The sequence below is a fragment of the Thamnophis elegans genome, chromosome 4, assembly GCF_009769535.1.
Source record: "Thamnophis elegans isolate rThaEle1 chromosome 4, rThaEle1.pri, whole genome shotgun sequence".
Classification (NCBI taxonomy): domain Eukaryota; kingdom Metazoa; phylum Chordata; class Lepidosauria; order Squamata; family Colubridae; genus Thamnophis; species Thamnophis elegans.
The window spans coordinates 5,814,484-5,834,931 of NC_045544.1; the positions used below are offsets into that span (position 1 = coordinate 5,814,484).

The 20,448-nt window shown below is 40.3% G+C and overlaps 1 protein-coding gene across 6 annotated transcripts in view; it reads right to left on the minus strand.

The window, feature by feature from the left end:
- DST (dystonin) overlaps positions 1–20,448 on the minus strand; it is a 175,041-nt gene that overhangs the window by 48,551 nt on the left and 106,042 nt on the right. For all 6 annotated transcript variants that reach the window (XM_032216300.1, XM_032216299.1, XM_032216297.1 and 3 more), the window contains 12 exons: positions 19,849–20,052; positions 18,833–19,064; positions 18,032–18,258; positions 16,563–16,685; positions 15,775–15,876; positions 10,946–11,047; positions 8,201–8,374; positions 6,630–6,785; positions 4,981–5,178; positions 3,890–4,018; positions 2,376–2,546; positions 60–215 (listed from right to left, as the gene is read on the minus strand). In XM_032216300.1, coding sequence (XP_032072191.1) covers positions 60–215; positions 2,376–2,546; positions 3,890–4,018; positions 4,981–5,178; positions 6,630–6,785; positions 8,201–8,374; positions 10,946–11,047; positions 15,775–15,876; positions 16,563–16,685; positions 18,032–18,258; positions 18,833–19,064; positions 19,849–20,052 — 1,974 coding nt within the window. The remainder of the gene's footprint in view (positions 1–59; positions 216–2,375; positions 2,547–3,889; positions 4,019–4,980; positions 5,179–6,629; positions 6,786–8,200; positions 8,375–10,945; positions 11,048–15,774; positions 15,877–16,562; positions 16,686–18,031; positions 18,259–18,832; positions 19,065–19,848; positions 20,053–20,448) is intronic.

Genomic DNA, 20,448 nt, shown 5'->3' on the forward strand with positions numbered 1-20,448 from the left:
CAATTCAGCCCAATGCATCTAAGGGTGGAAAGTTATGATTCTGCTCCTTTGTTTCCTACCTTGTGTTCATCAATCTGAAAAAGGACAGTGTCTAAAATCAGACTCGGCCGAGAAGCCATCGTCAAAGTTTGCTCAGCTTGAGTAAGCCAGTTGATAAAATCCTGTAGCGAATTGTGGAACTCCACTGCCAGACTGAGAGCTTCTTCCAGCTTGATCTGTAAGAACACAACATAATTAACCACAGTGGAAGCTTTACAGAATAGTAAATCATGTAATGGTTGAATATAATTTGGAGGAGACCCGTTGCTGTTGGCTTTTCCCCCTAATATTTTTTTCTAAGCTAATGCGAACACGTATTTTGTTCTAAAACAGTATCTAGATAACAATATTGCAACACAACAGTTAAGCAAAAGAAGAAAAGAAAAAAAAATGGGGATTGAGCAAAAAAGAAAGAATCCCATGTGACATACTGACTTCTTAAAACAAAAACAATATCACCATTGTAATAGCAATAGCAGTTAGACTTATATACCGCTTCATAGGGCTTTCAGCCCTCTCTAAGCGGTTTACAGAGTCAGCATATTGCCCCCAACAACAATCCGGGTCCTCATTTTACCAACCTCGGAAGGATGGAAGGCTGAGTCAACCCTGAGCCGGTGAGATTTGAACAGCCGAACTGCAGTCAGCTGAAGTAGCCTGCAGTGCTGCATTTAACCACTGCACCACTTCGGTCAATGGTCAATGTATGGTCAATGTTAAGACCAAGAAGCATTTAGACAGAAATTCTGAAACACAGAATGTTATCTTACTTGCACAAATAGGGACCTTGTGCTTAGTACACTATGAAGGATGTCAAGAATGGCTCAGAAAACCATTGGGTGAAGTTAACATTATGATTTAGCACATGTCACAAATGACAGAAGAACTTATAAACCAGAGTAGCTTATCTTTAAAAAGGTTTCACTGATATCTTGCCCTCCAAATAAATTGTGGCTCCTAGTATTCATAAAAGAAATCTGCCTATAATCACAGTAACTCCAAATTTAAGAAGTGACAGAACATGCGAGGAAGTGAAAAAGGGACCACCCAGACATGACTAAGTGCTTATAGCTAAAAGCGTGACCCGACAAAAGCGCGAACGTCATAAGCGCGCCGACAAAACCACGGCGCTAAAAGCATGATGTCAAAAGCGCGTCGACAACAGCGCGCCGATAGAAGCGCGATTTAAGTTAAGGTAAGGTTTAGGGTTAGGTTTAGGGTTAGGTTACAGCGCGCTTCTGTCGGCGCGCTGTTGTCGGCGCGCTTCAGGGCTCATTCGTCGCGCGGTTTTGTCACCGCAGTTTTGTCACCGTGGTTTAGTCAGGTGCGCTTTTGTCGTTCGTGCATTTGTGGTGGAACCGTTAAAAGGGGCATACTGAGCCAGTCTGTTAATTTCTACTACACTAGTCCTCAACTTACAACTATTTGTTTAGTAGCCATTCAAAGTTAAAACGGCACTTATAACTATCACAGCAACATGATTAAAATTCAGATGCTTGGCAACTGGTTCATATTTATGACAACTGCAGTGTCCCAGGGTCATGTGATCAACTTTTGCGACCTTATGACAAGGATATCAATGGGGAAGTCAAATTCGCTTAGCAACTATATTACTAACTTAATAACTGCAGTGATTCACTTAACAATGATAGCAAGGAAAGTTGTAAAATGACTCAAAACTCACTTAACAACTGTTTCCCTTAACGACAGAAATTTTGGGGTCAATTGTGGTCATAAGTCGAGCACTACATGTATATGTCCCAAAAACCCAAACCCAAAGCTCTTCTCCCCCACCCCCCAAATATCTTTGTTTATTCATTCATTCACTTCTGCTTTTTATATTTGTATCTCTATGGCTTCCAGATGAAACGTATAGCCCAAATCAGATTAAATTGTTTAACTGAGAAAATGATGTTTACTTCTACGAAAGCGTATGTTTATCAGTAAGTTGCTCCTGACTCCCTAGACACAACATGGTCTCTTCACTTAATACTCTGAAGAACTGTTATGTTCACAGTGTCAACAATGCTTTAAAAGCATACTGTATATATTTCCAAATGGCAAAATGATGGATTAGGGGACTGTTTATTTCTCAAACCTGTAATCTACAGACGCTAAAGAGACATGTTTATTTTACAGACACTGGACTTACTCCTTACAGTTTACTGATACAGTTATTCTTATGGGCATGGATCTTAGGCATTATTTACTACACAGATTACATGGTTCAATTAACTCCTGCTAAAGAACATCGCAAGCCTCCTACATTGAAAATAATCTAACATTAAGCTTCCTAAATGCGCCGACAAATTTCTCATATTCATTCTACGACATACTTTTCTTTCGTTAAGTTTGGTCTTTACTGATTCCCATTTTTCTTTAAGATTATTTATATCCTGCTCAACATTAGTTTCCATAGACTCTGGGCATTTTGCAAGCATCTGTAGGCCCTTCTGCAACAGACATCTGTATGTTTCCTCCTTAGCTTCAAAGGCAGCACAAAGTTCCTAGACAGGGAGAGAAAATAGGCATGATTTACAATCAAATGCAGATTCTAAACTATTAACCTCCAAAGCAGTTGAAGAGGCTATGGGCTCTGGTTTGGGAGGTTGTGTGAGTTAAGAAATACACATTGTGGCTAATGTGAAACGTTCGCCAGATGTCACAAGTATGTGCCCATAACAGCACACAGAATTGTGTGCATTCTTTAGTCAAAATGAGTCAACGATTTAAAAAAAAAAATAGTCAAATGCATGAGTCCCCTATGTGTTTATAGGCACTCAATTTGCTGTGTGCTTTGAAGAAATATTTGAGCAAATATTTTAATGTTATCTATTAATTAATCTTCAATGTTATTTTTGTGCAACTGGCCTAGCAGAATTCTGGGATCATATGAGACCAAAGACAATTTCATCTGTGGAGTCTTCAACCCATAACAAAAAAAATATATGCATATTCCAAATTCAGAAAAAACTTCATTATTTAGTGATTTTTTTTTCTAGAATAAAAATGTCTTTTGAAGTTGCAAATCATTTCTGCAACTTCAGAGCTGAAGAAGTTTCTTGGATTGGAAGCAAAATGTCTTCAAAGAAAAACCAGACAGTCCAGTTGCCTCTTGAAAGAACCACTTTTGGGAAATTTCTGCAACTGAAAAATAACCCAGGAAAATCTGATCTATTACTCAGATGCAAAGAAAGCAAGAGAGAGGCATTCTCAATCACATCTTTGCATTTCAGACCGAGACTGGAATTTTGGCAAGGCTTACCAAACCACTAACTATAAGTTATGAATATGCAAGTAAAATTGGACCAGGGTATGTTATATTCCAACTCCTGGAGATAGGCATATTTTAATGAGCCTTCAACTCACTGAAAATAAAAGTAATACAACTGTGCTGTCTGGACACAGGGGAAAAAAAAGATTCTATCTTTAAACCTTGGCAACTGGAGCTGGATGAAATCAAGAAATAATAGATGGACAATAAAGTTGAGGGATTAAGACACATAATAGTAAGTTCTCTATTTGGAGAACTTGCAGAAAATTAAGAGTTTGGTATTAAGACAAGTGGAAGAATACAAATTATAAATACAACTTTACAGCAGAGTTCCCATATTTCCTTAAAATTGTTTTTGTCTCTAAACTAATGTGAGGATTGTTCACCTATGGTAATTTTAAAAAAAATAACGCCTTTAGAGTTATTTTCCTCTGCAGAATAGAGTTGTCCATCTATTATTTCTTGATGCCTTTAGAGTTATTTTCCTCTGCAGAATTTGCATTTTTTTTTCATTCCAAACAGCCACAAAGCATTAGTTTTCCAAATTTGGGCCATCTGTACTACTAAGATCCTTACCATATGGGTATTAAGCTGCTCTCTTGCAGTCTCTGGTAAGCCACCAACAGGTTTTGATGCCAAAAGATGACGCTCCGTTTCTGTCAACCATTGTTGTAAGTCTTCAACATCACCATGGAAACCCTGGGCCTAAACAAAATGTCATCGTAACACTTCAGGGTATATTTCATTACCCAGGCATGCAGTATCAGCTAAGACATTGCAAAAGTGGGACACAGTAAATCACAGGATTTTTAAAAGCCTACAAACCTAAAAGGAAAATGCTGTTAAATTAAGAATTCAACTAAACAAAAAAAAACTGTTAAATTTAATTTTTAAAACAAAACAAAAGGTTAAAGCAAAAAAATTATACATAACAGTGAAATGCTCTTGAGTGAGAAGAATAAAAAGGGGAGAAAAAAAACTAGGTAACCTTATACCAATTATATAAAATGTACTTCTGATCATGGATTTACAGTTCAAATCCCAATTTATGACTGGGAATTTCCACTTGGAAGCTAAAAATACACACAGAACAATCTGTCCAGTGGTGGGATTCAAATAATTTAACAACTGGTTCTCTGCCCTAATGACTATCTGGGTAGGCGTGGCTCGGTGGTCATGTGACTGGGTGGGCGTGGCCAACTCAACGTCATTCAAGTCGATAGGCGCTTCGCCTTAGCTGTTATAATGTAATAAGGGTTAACGGGAGAGGCAGTTTCTGTAAGCAGGTCAATAAAGATTAGGCTAGAAACAACACCAGAATGTTTCCTTCCTGCCTTCCTTACAGGATTAGCCCTGTAAAGTGGGGAAAAACAAAAGGAGATTTCTTCCAACAACCGGTTCTTCAAACTACTTAGAAAGTTACCAACTGGTTCTCCTGAATAGGTGCGAACTGGCTGAATCCCACCACTGAATTTGTCCAATTTAAGATTCCTAATTAGTTATTTCAAGCTATTAGTAATTCATATTAAAAAAAACTAGGTTCCAATGTTTTTCTATTGAAGAGATAGCAAAGTGTAAGGACAATTTTAAAGTACCTACCTTTGGCTTCAATAGGCCCAAATTCTACTCAATACACCTGGGTGGTCTTTTACACTTCTCATACATACCTGGATCAAAGCGCTGTCTAGCTGCTGTTTCCTTTTTTCTGTTTTCTCCAAGACATTTTCCCATCGTTGATTCAGAAGCTCAAGTTTGCTTTGCAGATTACTAGCTTCTTCCACAGCACTTGACTGAATCAAATCATTTCCTGCTTTTTTAACTGTTTCCACAGTAGACTGGTGAGCTAAGACATCATTTTGCAACACCTGAAGGAACAAAAACATGTAATTCCTTTCTGTTCTCTAAATCACTCGTTTCATTCAGTTGCCTCTGTAATAACATCATTTCAATAAAACCAAATTGGTGATATTTACAAAATAGTACAAATTAGGCTTGCATAATTGAGTGAATTCCTTTGAGATATAAAAGAACCCACTTCGACTAACAATTCTTGCTTATTTGGGATATTCTAGAGCAGTTGGAGCATTCTGGAAGTTGAGGTCCACACATCTTAAAGTTGCCAAAGTTGAGAAACACTGCTGTAGTGAGGCAATAGCAATAGCACTTAGACTTATACACCATTTCATAGTGCTTTACAGCCTTCTCTAAGCAGTTTTACAGAGCCAGCCGCCAACAATCTGGGTCCTCATTTTACTGACCTTGGAAGGATGGATGCCCGAGTCAACTTTGAGCCAGTCAGGATTGAACTCCAGTTTATGAGCAGAGTTACCTTGCAATACTCCATTCTAACCACTACACCATCATGGTTCTGTCAAATCAGCATACTTTTTATTGGTTCATTTAATGTACCTCAAGGAGACAGCATATTGTTTATACTGCGGTTCTTGATACAGGGATGAAATGTGAGGGTTCTCTTAAATACAAGCTAAAATCCACAAATCCCAAATATTATTTATTATTATTTGTTTTAGTTATATGACTTTAACCCTATGAATTAGGGGAGAGAGAGGGAGAGGAAGAGGGAGTGAGAGAGAGAGGGAGAGAAAGACACTTGAAAAGACAATACTACATTTATGGTTGACTAGAGATCCCTTTTAGACTTTTTGTATAAAATGGGGAAAATGCAATTGTGACTTGTGGTTTTAATGATTTTAAAAAAGTATAATTGAAAAAAATGAGCTTGGAGTCACCTAACCTATACCCTGAGGAGAAGAAATTATTTTTCCTGCACACAAGCAGAAAAATCTTTTGCAATATAACTGTGTTCCGTATATTTATTATTTTACATATTTTTGCTGCATGCCATCCAGAGTCATTTTTGTGAGATGAGTGGTCATATGAATTTGATAGATAAATAAAATAAAGCAAAAGAGAAGACTCAAGAAAATAGACATGCAGGAAGTCAGTGCTATAAGAAAAGGGGCTTGGGGGGTCAGTCTTCAATTAGGAAACAAATTTTCAAGCCTTGAACCTGAATTCCTGAATATGTGTTCCTTCTGGTTTCCTGACTGATTGTGGATTTTGAACATGATTAACTAGGCTCTCATTTTTTTTGGATTTGTCTGCACAGGAGTTTGGCTTCCGAAATATGCTTGCTTTTTCCTGAGTTCTGCTTTCATGCACTCTGTTGAGGTTTGAGACCCCCATAAAGACCATTTTTTTCAAAACCTGACCTATTTCAACTGTTAATATGGAGCAGTTATTTCCATTCAGTCATCATATCTAACAACGAAGCCCAGAAATTCCAGTTACGTACATGATGTTTGGCCAGCTCAATTTCAATAGCTTTGGGGTCACCCCCCACTGGCCTCTGTTCATTCAGCAGGTCTTCAGTATGTGTCAGCCATGTCAGCAACTCGTCCAGCGCATGCTGGAACTGCCCCAAAGCTAATAAAGCACCTTCCAGTTTATGCTGTTCAAAAACAAGAGTATAAAAAATTGAAATCATGACACAAATGGCTAAATCCTCAATCATTTCAACGTGTGTGGAAAACTCATATGAACACCTACAAGTGCCATCCGAAATTTATTTTATATATAAAATACAATCTGAGAACCAGATTAGACAAGAGCATTTAATGCTAGTAACATATTTTATTCTAATTATTTAAGAATTCTTGAGTGGTTTACCTTATTTACCCCATGAGAGGTTAATGTAAAAGTTAGTGACTTTACAACTTCATTATAGATTGGGAGTTACATCTTAATAAAATCAAAGTCTCAGAATATGCTCACTGTGAACCTCGCGTCTTGTGTATTAATTAATTTTATTTAGAAAATTTATATTGCCGCCCATTCACACATGGCGACTCACGGCGGCTTACGAAAATAAGTGAATAAGCCTTGGAGTCTTTTTTCATTGGGGGTGTTACTTGGAACCCTGACTGATGCAGTATCTTGTTTTCTCATTTTTAAAAATTATATTAGTGAACCATAATAAATAATATAACATGATTTAGAGTACAAAACATGGCTTTTAAAACAATTTAACCATAAAGAGGGGAAAAAGAACTAGGAAAAAGAAAACTAGTAAGAAATCTATTACTATTAATCTACTGGTGGGAAACATAGCAAGTTCAGGAATGTGCTGGAGATATTAATGTTTGTTGTGCCATTTCTTTTCAACTTGTTATATATTGTTTAAAAATTCTTAAAACTGGTTATCACCTTTAAAGCCCTACATGGCCTAGGACCTGGATATCTGCGAGACCGCCTCCTGCCACATACCTCCCAACGGCCGATAAGAACTCACAGGCTGGGCCTCCTCCGGGTGCCGTCGACTGTACAATGCCGGCTGGCGGCCCCTCGGGGGAGGGCCTTCTCTGTAGCTGCTCCGGCCCTGTGGAACGATCTACCCGCAGAGATCCAGACCCTTCCTACTCTCTCGGCCTTCCAAAAAGTCACCAAAACCTGGCTGTTCCTGCAGGCCTGGGGCTGTTGACCCATGAATGAGGTCCAGCCCCTATCTAAGTCGAGTGTATGGTGTGTTCCTTTTAAATCTGTTCTTGTCCTTTCCCTATTTTTTATTTTTTGTTTTATTCTTGTATTTGTAAGCCGCCCGGAGTCCTACGGGATTGGGCGGCATATAAATTTATTAAATTACGAATTACGAATAAAAGAAATAGAATGACTAAACCTATATCTGATCAATATTTAATACACATAATTAATTACACTCCATTATGTATTAGTTACAACAAATGATATGATTGCATTTGAAATTCAGAGATCTTCATGCCATATTATTTAGTTCAAATATTCCATTACAATTTCAGAAGATATTCTGCTAGATAGAGTCGAGTAAACTTTCAGCCAAACCTAATTTACCTGGCGGCTAATGATTTTATCCTCTAGGCATTCCCATAACAACCTGAGTTCACACAAAGGATCTTGAACAGTATGCTTCTCATTTTCCTCTGTGACTTTCTTCAACAACAGTTCGGCCTGATGGTTCAGCCGCTCCATTTCTATTTGCTGTTGGTAGGCTTCTTTTTTAAATTGCTGCAGAAATTCAAGAAGAGAAACATCAAAGGGGAATGAGGCCACCTTGGCCTTATTCGTTTATTGTGAAATTTAGTGTCAAGACTTTCGCAGGTTTCTGCTTATGGAAAACTTATTTTTTAGCAAAAAGCACAAAAGGAACCCAACGTCTCTAAAAGAGAAATTGCTGTAAAATGTTGAAGATCTTTTCTTCTTCCTAGGGGGAAGAAGATCTTTCTGGGAACAGGATGCAATCTATAGAACTTTCTAACACAGTATTCTTCATAAATTCGACAATTAAAGCACACCTTTTCTTCCTGAAGTATAAATGGACAGCATACTTCCATCATTCTTATGTTTGAAATGTTTCACACTCAATTTAGTCTATAAAGACTTTGAAGTCTTTAAAAGCTTCCTCAAAGTGAAGGTAATGTTGATAGAGCTGTGCCCTGGAAATGACTGAACCCAATTACACCTGGTGCAGAGACCCATCCCCAGAAGAAATTAACTGAAGAGAGGGAAACCATAGCAATATATCACACACGAGTCTCTCTCTCTCTCACACACACACCACCTCATCTGTGACTGAACAGTTTTGACCCCTGGGTAACTTACGACACAAAGCTTTGACAAGTCCAAAACTCTGTAACTCTTCACCTTCTTTCTGTCTGAAATAGAATCGAAGTCAATACAATACAATAGCAGAGTTGGAAGGGACCTTGGAGGTCTTCTAGTCCAACCCCCTGCCTAGGCAGGAAAGCCTATACCGTTCCAGACAAATGGCTATCCAACATCTTCTTAAAGACTTCCAGTGTTGGGGAATTCACAACTTCTGGAGACAAGCAGTTACACTGATTAATTGTTCTAACTGTCAGGAAATTTCTCCTCAGTTGTAAGTTGCTTCTCTCCTTGATTAGTTTCCACCCATTGCTTCTTGTTCTACCCTCAGGTGCCTTGGATAATAGTTTGACTCTCTCTTCTTTGTGGAAACCCCTGAGATATTGGAACACTGCTATCATGTCTCCCCTAGTCCTTCTTTTAATTAAACTAGACATACCCAGTTCCTGCAACCATTCTTCATATGTTTTAGTCTCCAGTCCCCTAATCATCTTCGTTGCTCTTCTCTGCACTCTTTCTAGAGTCTCTACATCGTTTCTACATCGTGGCGACCAAAACTGGATGCAGTATTCCAAGTGTGGCCTTACCAAGTCATTATAAAGTGGTATCAATCCTTCACGTGATCTTGATTCTCTCCCTCTGTTTATGCAGCTTAGAATTGTGTTGGCTTTTTTGGCAGCTGCCGCACACGGCTGGCTCATATTTAAATGATTGTCCATTTAAATGGTAGTTGATGGCTACCATGTGGACATATTCATTTGTATCCTATTTTTTTTTTAAAAAAAACCTGCTCCTATTTTTTTAACGAAAGCATATGAAAGGAGGATGTAAAATAAATCAGAGAACTTTTTTCTAGATGCATAGTTTGAGGGGGGGAGAGAAGAGAATAACACATAGCCTACTTTTTGTATTGCATTTCAACTTTTAGGGATTTATAAGCCATTATGTTCCCATATTATTAAAAGCCATTGCTTCAAAGCGCTAAAGTCCTTTTTAATAAATTTTATTAGAACAAACTAAGAACAGACACATATCATATAACACAATTTGATCTAGATGTACAGGGGTAAAGCAGTTTTTTTCCAAAGCCCCACGTGGGAAGGATGCCATTAGGTACTGTTTTCCGTTCCAACAAAGCTTATGATACAGTGGACTTCTCCCACCTTCCACCCAGTCCTTTGACAAGCATTAAAAAAATCTTGGTTTTTGTGGCTCCAACTGTCTCTCTGCTAAAGATATTGAGAGGTGCATCTGGGTGACTTACGCAGTGATTACAAAAGAATTAAAGCAGAGGCACGCAGAAATGTTTCACATTCTGCTAAGCCAGGGTGATGTATCACTATAATTGTCTGACTCAATCCCTAATGATTTCTTAATCCTGGCTTTCAATTCTAATAGAAATGCTGGAATCCTAAATTTTCAGTGTCAAACCACTGTAAAAGCTCGCTTGGCGGATGGTTTCCTGTTTATTTTTACAACTTGTCCACCTCAGCTTTGTACAGGCAAAAAAACAAGAGTTAAGACTGGATCATCTAGTGCTGCAAAACAGGATATCCCACATTATCTCTGCTTCCTGCGTAAAATGCACAATTAAGTATCCAGGTATTATGACGAGAATGAGTCATCTTTTCATTCTAAGCCATCTTCTGGAATTCACTGGGGTTTTCTGTTTCAAATACCAGAAGGCTGGAAAGGGAATGAATTCTGAAAATTTAAGAATAATCCATGGTATCCAAAATTAAGGAGCTTGCCCATACTTTAAAGGGGAAACAGATTGCTTAAGAAAACAAGGCAGTTAGTAGAAATAACCTTGTTTATTAAAAAAATACCCCTCACAATTATCTTTCGCAAAAAAAAAGAATTTCATTTTATGTTATACTCACAAGACATGAAGGAATTCCATTTATACACAGTGCAAAGAACTTGCAAAATACTATCCCCTCACAAAGAAGATTTAAAAGAAAAAGTTCATACCTTCAGCTCTTCTGTTTGCTGTTTTACTGTTTCCAGCTCTGTTCCAACTGGTGACATGGAAGTTAATTTGCTACCAGCAATATCCACCCAGTCAAACATAGCCTGTTAAAATAATATAATTAAAACAACAGGGCAAATAATGATGTAGCACATTGACAATGAGCTGTGTTTATAGAGAATACTCTTTGCTACGTTAGAAGAACTGCAAGAATTCGTACATCTATACTTTTATTTTCCTCATATTGTACATTTCGCCGTTTCTTTCGAAATTCTGATTTGACTTTATACGTAATGACATCATGACACATTCTTCCCCCACCCCCATCCCAGTTGCTCTGAAGTTTAGAGAATATTCTGAAGTGGTTTTAGGATTTAGAAGGGGAAGTCCTGTCTCCTCTAACACAGGATATATAGCCTTTTGGTCTAGAACAGAAGAGCTTCCTCTGACAGCTGCCAATTCATTTACTGGGATCTTGAATGTCTTCAATGACCTTTGAAGGAAGTTCAGAGCTGGACATCAGGTCATGAGCATTGGTGTGTGTGTGTGTGTGTGTGTGTGAGGGAGGGAATGAGGGAGGGAGGGAGGGAGGGAGAGGGGGGGAGAAAGAGAATGAATAGACAAGATAGAATGGCAATGGCAATGGCAGTTAGACTTATATACCACTTCATAGGGCTTTCAGCCCTCTCTAAGCAGTTTACAGAGTCAGCATATCGCCCCCAAAGTCTGGGTCCTCATTTCACCCACCTTGGAAGGATGGAAGGCTGAGTCGACCTTGAGCCGGTGAGATTTGAACCGCCGAACTGCAACTAGCAGTCAGCTGAAGTGGCCTGCAGTACTGCACCCTAACCACTGCGCCACCTCGGCTCTTAGAAGTCCTGTCTCTGTTGTGTGTGCAAATTGGACCTGCATCATGATGGTGTATTCGCCATTTTGAATCTGCCACAGGTGCCAAAATATCTCTATGTAACTTCAATCAAGATGTCCTCGGTCATCTCTAAGAACTTGCCGATATGGAATCTTCCACCTATAGATGCCACAGACCTAACACTGATGCGATCCAGGGGTGGTATTCACTTACTTTTCCTACCGGTTCACAAAAGTGAGTGCGCGCGCTCCGCCTTCCGTGGATGCGGTTTGCCTAAAAAAAGGACCTAAATGGGGTGCCGTAGAGCCAGGGCGGGTGGACGGAACCACCCACAATTTCAGGAGAACCGGTCAGAAATGGCAGAATACCGCCTGTGATGCTGTCCTTCTTCAACACCAAAATGTAGTGAGGCTTCCTTTAACTTTGGGAAGCTGAGCCGTTAACTTTCAGCTCGGTTCTAACTCTACAGGAAACACCAGGAATGCATTTCCTTTGGTGCTGCAGTGATGGGTAGCTTCCCACTCATGGGAGCTTCTTCCTGGTTGAAGTAAAGGCGCCATTAGACTTAGGCTACTTCCCCGCCACCTTCGGCACTGTTTGGAGGGGGTGGGCTTTGCAGCTTTTGCCGTTTGTGCCGGGAAAAATAACGCTGGGGATGGGGCATGGGCACAAGCCCCTTTTTCCATCCTTTAATGGAAACCGCCTCCTGCCAATTACCTCCCAAAGACCGATTAGATCGCACAGACTAGGCCTTGTCCGGATTCCATCTGCCAGCCAATGTCGGCTGGCGACACCCCGGGGGAGGTCCTTCTCTGTTGCAGCTCCAGCCCTCTGGAACGAGCTCCCCGTCAAGATCCGGACCCTCACTACCCTTCCGGCCTTCCGCAAAGCAACTAAGACCTGGCTGTTCCGGCAGGCCTGGGGCTGTTGAGTTGTCCAGCCCCACTTCAGGTTTGTGACTGTTGTGTAATTTTAAACTGTTGTTGTTGTTTTTTATATATCCCCCCTCCCTTTTATTGTAAGCCGCCCTGAGTCTCTTTTGAGAGTGGGCGGCATACAAAATTTAATAAATAAAATAAATAAATAAATAAATTTCTCAAAGAGGGCACGGTCCAGAGGATGGGGGCTGTGACAGAGAAGGCACACTTCCTCAGCCCTACAAGATGACAATATTCTTGTCATCTAACAGACCCGTTAGATCGCACAGGGTCGGCCTCCTCCGGGTTCCGTCCACCAGCCAATGCCATCTGGCTACCACCCGGGGGAGGGCCTTCTCTGTTGCAGCTCCGGCCCTTTGGAATGAACTCCCCGCGGAGATTCGGACCCTCACCTCTCTCCAGGCCTTCCGGAAAGCCGTCAAAACCTGGCTGTGCCGGCAGGCCTGGGGTTGATGAGTTCCCCTCCCCTCTCGACCTGTATGGCTGTATGACTCTTGTGTATTTTAATTACGTGTATTGTGTTTGTATCCCCTTTTCCCCTGTTGAGTTGTTCGCCGCCCTGAGTCCCTCCCGGAGAAGGGCAGCATACAAATAAATTAAATCTGAATCTGAATCTGAATATTTAATAAAAGAAACTGACTTCAAATCAGTACTTAGTGGCCTAATCACTTAGTCTACTAAGATTAATGGGACCTGTTCAGATAATAGGTACAAAGTCGCCGTTTAGAGTAAAATACTTCTAACGATTGGAAAATTTTGGCATCGATAATATGCATTATCTGTCATAGATGGATAATGTCTATGAGCCAAAGTGGTGAAGCAGAGATTTCACTTGGAATTGTAAAAGACCCAGTTATGTTAAAACCTATGATGTGCTGAGCAGGTGATATGTAGTAAGACCAATGAGGTAATACAACAAGGTTTTATAAAGTGTGAGATAATGTTCACTGGGTGAAACCCAACCTTCTACCATTATAGACGTCACAAATAACTATGAATAGTTTGAACTTCAATCCAATGAAATTTGTTCAAATCCAAATGCACTATAAAAAATTTCAGAAGAAAAAACTATTTGGAACTGCCGAATAGATTTTATAGGTTTAATTTATTGATATATATTAAAAAGGGGCATTTAATGTGGAAATTGCACAACAACGAGGCTGACAAAAGAGATTTAACATTTAATCTTTTTCCATACTTTAACCACTTACCCTTTTCAAAGGCTTTGCTTGAAAAATCTACAGAGAAATCAAGTATCCTAACCAAAAGTCAGGTGAACTCTGATTGCAACTGAATAGATAGTCCTCAACATGACCTTAGCTTAATGATAATTCAAAGTTACATCAGCATCAGAATTTGTGACATACCACCTGTCCTCAAAGTTATGACCACTGCGCCACACCCAGAGTCATGTGATCAAATTTGGACACTTGCCCAACTGGCTCGCATTTACAATGACTGCTGTGTCTGATGGTCACGTGATTACAAGTTACACCTTTCCCAGCCAGATTCTGACAAGCCAAATCAATTGGCGAAACCAAATTCATTTAATGACTGTAGCGATTCGCTTAATGACCATGGTAAAAATGGTTGTAAAAGCGTGTAAAGTCATGTGTTGATGCTTCAAGTTCACGCCGCTTAGCAACAGAAATTCCAAACCCAGTTGAAGTTGTAGGTTGGACACTACTTGTACATACTTTCAATAAAGTAATCCTTGACTTATAACCATTCATTCAGTCAAAGTAATGTTGCAGGGGGGGGAGGGTTTATGACATGTGCATGAAATTATGTTTATTGCAGTGCCCCAGCATGATCAAAATTTTGGCATTTTGTAGCACACACACACACACACACACACTTATACTACTGAGGAGCTTCCCAGGGGTGAAATTCAGCAGGTTCCGGAGAACCGGTAGAGGAAATTTTGAGTAGTTCGGAGAACCGGCAAATACCAATTCTGGATAGTGGGGAGTGGGGAGGGAATGGAGATTCTGCAGTATCCTTGCACCGCCACGCCCACCAAGCCACACCCACAGAACCGGTAGCAAAAAAAATTGAATTTCACCACTGGTGCTTCCACTCCCCCCACCCGCCTGTCTCCTCCCCCATCTCTGCTGTTTTGGATATCCTTCACATTGCCTTGTGAGGCCATAAGCAGCCACAGAACCATATAGTTCAATGGCTGCCTGCCACAACCCAGGAAGTCTCACTTAAGTGCCAGCAAATATTCATTTGCCCAGCTATCTTCTCTCCCCAGCCCCATGCGGCTTCAGCCTGGCCCAGCAAGCAAGCCGGCGAGCATTCCTTCACTTCCAACCAAACACCAGGAAGCATTCCTTCATCCAGCTGCCTTCTTTCCCAGTTCCCCTTGTCACCTTTTGCGCCTACTGTCTCACTGCCTTTGTTGTCTCTTCTGGGACCCAGCTTCTATGGCAAAAGTTTCCTGCCCGCTGCCCTGCATTGTGCAGTCTTCGGGAACGGAACACTTTGCTATGGCCAACTCATTGTGGCCGTCTTGCCACAACCATTTCCCCATGAGACAATTTTGCCACAGACAATTCCACATGGGATAACTCAGTGCAATAAATGTTATCTGCCACTGTCTCTTCAACATTATTTCTGTTTTTGTTGTTGTTGTTAAGCTGTCCTAGACCCCTTTGGAAAGGTTTTTGGATTAGGGACAGGCCAAGACTTCTGAAGACAATGTAATTTGAGCTACCTTGGAAAAGTGGGGGGGGGGGAGTTTGAGATGATTCCCAAAGACAGCACAACACTTCAAATTTTCTCCTCAACCCCCATCACTTACAAAAAAAAGACAGATGCTAAAAAAAAAATAGTCTATTACTTCTCTGATCAGAAGTACTTTTGTCAAATCACAAAACATGCACAACCCCATGTTTATAAATTGCAAGAAATAATTAGGTGATTATCAAAACATTTCATGATCCCTAATTGGTAGTTTCATTTTTAAGAAACACCCTTCTAAATATTAAAGATTATAAACAAACTTAATTAAAAATTATACCTGCAGTCCATCTTGATACTGAACAGCAGCCTGCATAGCTTCTCCAAGCTTGTCAACACGCTCCTTCCATGTTTTATTTAAACCATCCCAAATGGAATTTAGCTACAATTTAATTGGTGAATAAAATTAAAAGAACAAGAGTATTTACGTCTTTAAAAATATATATTAAAAACATTGATTACAATGCAAACAATAGTCTAAGTCTCCCTAAATTTGCAAGGAGGGGGAGAGTAATTATTAGTTACTAAATTTAATGTGATTTCCAATTAAGATTAGAATTTCTTTCTATTCAATTCCATTGAATTCTATTCAAACTTTAGGACTGCAGTGGCTTTATTTTGTTTAATAGAAGAACATATGTTGAAAATATACAGTTCAATTAGTAGAACTAAAAAAAAAATCTGAGATCACAGACAATAGCAATAGCAGTTAGACTTATATACCGCTTCATAGGGCTTTCAGCCCTCTCTAAGCGGTTTACAGAGTCAGCATATCGCCCCCAACAATCCGGGTCCTCATTTCACCCACCTCGGAAGGATGGAAGGCTGAGTCAACCTTGAGCCGGTGAGATTTGAACCGCCGAACTGCAGATAGAAGTCAGCTGAAGTGGCCTGCAGTGCTGCACTCTAACCACTGCGCCACCTCAGCTCAATACCAGACAATTGGTATTGAAAATTCTGTAGAACTAAATCAGTGTCTGTCTCAATATAAGCCATGCTCTCCCAAAATTAGAGGTTTCTAGTCCCTTCAGAGAAACATCAAGCATCAAACATTTACATGATCAGTACCTCATCTATACTTTTCTTGACTAATGGTTTCTCAGGTTCACCACATGCAGCTATGAGTTCAGAGCCAAGATTCACAACAGCATCAAGTTCTTCTTGTAACCCGTCTATCTCTTCTTTGATGGACTAAGTGAGGAAAAAAAACCCACATGATTTTGCAAACTATCATACTAATATTTAGGAAAAGCACATTAGCTTTAAGGACAAATATGGCTTACTTCCTAGGGGGATTTAAAGAGCACAACATATTATCTATGTTTAATAATTATAATAATTAAACTTGTATGTTGCCTGAAGAACTCTGATCTCTTCTCCCAACTCGATAGGAAGTTAATGCAGAAGCACTTTAGTATTCCTCGTCTTTCAGAGAATTAATATTAAAAATACCGTACATCCCTCATAATTCTTAGAAAATAAGTGAATACTAGCATCCCTTTCAAAATATGTTTCTCATAGGTCACATTTCTTAAGCTTTAACACATCATGATAGCATAATCTATAGGAAAAGTCTTGGTGGCACATGTTTTTCCAAAGGAACACAAGCCATTGTGATGGGATGTCTATTTCTAGGACTGAAAAAATACAATACTACTTGGACTCCTTGAAATTTTGTTTTTCTTCAAGCTAGCTTACAGTCCTAGGATTCTATAGAGGGCAACAAAGTATTATCTAGGTCCAGGCCAGAGGTGGGTTCCTACCAGTTCACACCTATTCGGTAGAACCGGTTCGTCAAATCTACCGAACCGGTTAGAAGAGGTTCCACCAGTGGACCCGGAAAGCAGGCCACACCTACAGAAGAGGTTCCAAAATTGTTTGAAACCCACCACTGGTCCTTGGATATGATTATGCTACACTATCATGCTCATATTTATAAAACTCAGTGCCTCTGTGAGACGTGAGGATGACTACTGCGTTTGTGGTGCAATCAGAACATTGCGTGTGTTGAAGTTGTTTTAACGCAAACCAAAGATGCCTTTTAAAAAACAAGTTGACATCCTATTCTTATGCATGCCAGTGCTGTGTGTGAGGTAATTTAAGGTGGTTCTGACAAGTGTCGTCGGCATCTTCATATCCGGTCACGTGGGTGGCAAGCCACTCCCATCTGGTCACATGGGCGGCAAAGCCACTCCCACAAAGGAGGCCACACCCACAGAGTAGGTTCGAACAATTTTTGAAACCCACCACTGGCCCAGGCCTACTTAGCTTTTCGACTAAGGGAGAGGAGGGAGAGGAGAAGAGTGGGGAGAAGAGAGTGTAACCTTGATACCATTGTGTTAGGATATCAAGTGCTAATCTACATCTTAATATTCATGGATGGTGAAGTCTTCTGAAATGTGCATACCGATAGAAACCTCTTTAGAAGTATCCTACAAGGATTTTGATTTGAAGGAGGAATATGGTACTTAATGCACTTTTTTCCAGGCAATGGGCATAGAATCACATCCTTTAGATAGTCTAAGTATTTTATTTACCTCTGCTGCTTCATGTTGTTGCTTCACCACTGAAGGATCAATGCCTGCTCCTTCTAGTTCTCTGATAAAATCTTGAGTATCTTTGATAGTGGCTATGAGAGCCATATGATCACACCAGAACTTATCTGCTAATTCCATGACATCAAGGAGCTTCGCTTCCCTTTCCTCAGCCAAAGCATGGATATCCTCCCAGATAAAAACCATCTGATCGAGCTTATCTTGAACAACTAGGCAGCAAAAATAACATGAGAGTTACACAGGCAGAGTGGATCGACATGTCCTTGAGAGGAGCTAGTGTAAATTATTTATCATGCATTTATCTTGCAATGTAAATATTATGGGATTGAAAATGTGCTATTAAAAGGGTGAGATAAATAATGGAATATAAAGCAATAAATATACGTACAACTATATATAAAACATGAAACATGCATGCCTTCCTTCAGAAACAGCTAATACAAGATAATTCTCCTGTTGCAGATGTTTACATTTTTCTTTTTAATGCTTCCAACAAAAATAGGGAAGGAGTTAGCAATAGCAGTTAGACTTATATACCGCTTCATAGGGCTTTCAGCCCTCTCTAAGCGGTTTTACAGAGTCGGCATATTGCCCCCACAATCTGGGTCCTCATTTTATCCACCTCGGAAGGATGGAAGGCTGAGTCAACCCTGAACCGGTGAGATTTGAACAGCCGAACTGCAGAACTAGCAGTCAGCTGAAGTGGCCTGCAGTGCTGCATTTAACCACTGCGCCACCTCGGCTCTTTTTAAGTTTAAGTTTCCAATCTGCAACCTCCATTACCTTTAGCAGATATGTCTTTATCAGCGCCTTCTGAACGTGCAATCATTTCTTCTCCGCGCAGCTTGAGAGTTTCATACAGCGGCTGTAGTTTTTCCAAATCTACAGAGACGTTCTTATTTTCACTGATCTGTTCTTTAATCTTTTCAACTTCAGCTGAGATGGACGGCGGCTGCCGCAAACGTTCAGCGATACGGTCCAGGTTCTCAATCGTTGAATCTATCTTATCATGGAACTGCAAAAGAGAAGGGATAAGTAGGGGCAACTGGGCGAGACACAAAAAAAATCCCCCTCCCCAAAGAACCAAACCGAAACAGGAGGGGGGAGGGGGGAGGCTATCCATCTTGAGATAACAAAATTAATTAGTACCACATAGCAATAGCAATAGCAGTTAGACATATACCGCTTCATAGGGCTTTCAGCCCTCTCTAAGCGGTTTACAGAGTCAGCATATCGCCCCCCCCACAGTCTGGGTCCTCATTTTACCCACCTCGGAAGGATGGAAGGCTGAGTCAACCCTGAGCCGGTGAGATTTGAACAGCCGAACTGCAGAACTGCAGTCAGCTGAAGTAGCCTGCAGTGCTGCATTTAACCACTGCGCCACCTCGGCTCTATTAGTCTGAAGAAGGTTTAACTGCCCAACAAAATATTTACATAATCATTGTTCTGTATAAAATACTTCCTTGTCCTACAAAATACCTGTAGGTCATTCCGTACTCTTGAAGGAAACCTACGAGAACTTGGAATTGGTTCTTCGTAAACGTAAATATGAAGACCCTTTCAGCCCTCTCTAAGCGGTTTACAGAGTCAGCATATCGCCCCCACAGTCTGGGTCCTCATTTCACCCACCTCGGAAGGATGGAAGGCTGAGTCAACCTTGAGCCGGTGAGATTTGAACCGCTGAACTGCAGATAACAGTCAGCTGAAGTGGCCTGCAGTACTGCACCCTAACCACTGCGCCACCTCGTCTCTAAAAACAGCAAGAACACTACTCCCCCCCCCCCCCCCCAAAGAAATACCTGAGTTGATTGAGAAATGGCTTCATCCAGTGTTTGGGCCCGCTTTTTGACATCTTCTTTAATTTGACTGTAAAGAGCATCAGCTGCTACATATTTCTCTTGGATTAAAAATCCCTCTTGTGGGCTCAGCTCCAGGAGTTGAGGTCCAGTTTTGTTCATCTTATCTATGTGAGGCTTATGCTCAGCAATCAACTCTCGCAGTTGCTGTAACAGAGCAAAATACTTGTCAGTCTTACTATGCCACATTTTAGTTGTCTATATCTCCTACAAATCCAAACAGCGAGAAAAATCTAAACATCTCTTCAAAAAACAACGCCAGCAAGTAACTCATACTGGATGCATGTATTTAACCACAGCCTACAGCCAAACTGCTTTAATTGGATAAAGTGAGAGAAATTGCATCTTTTAAGTACACTTAAAAGGAAATATTGCACCCATGCTTTCTATAGGTGTAAAAAAAAAAAAAAGAATAAGCCTGTGCATTATGAATAAAAATTGAAAACATTCTGACTTGCCTGCTTGTTATAGCACTCTCAAACACTAGCAAGCTATTTTTAGTCACATTTAAACAATTGGGAGGCTTTTACAATGCTGGTACTT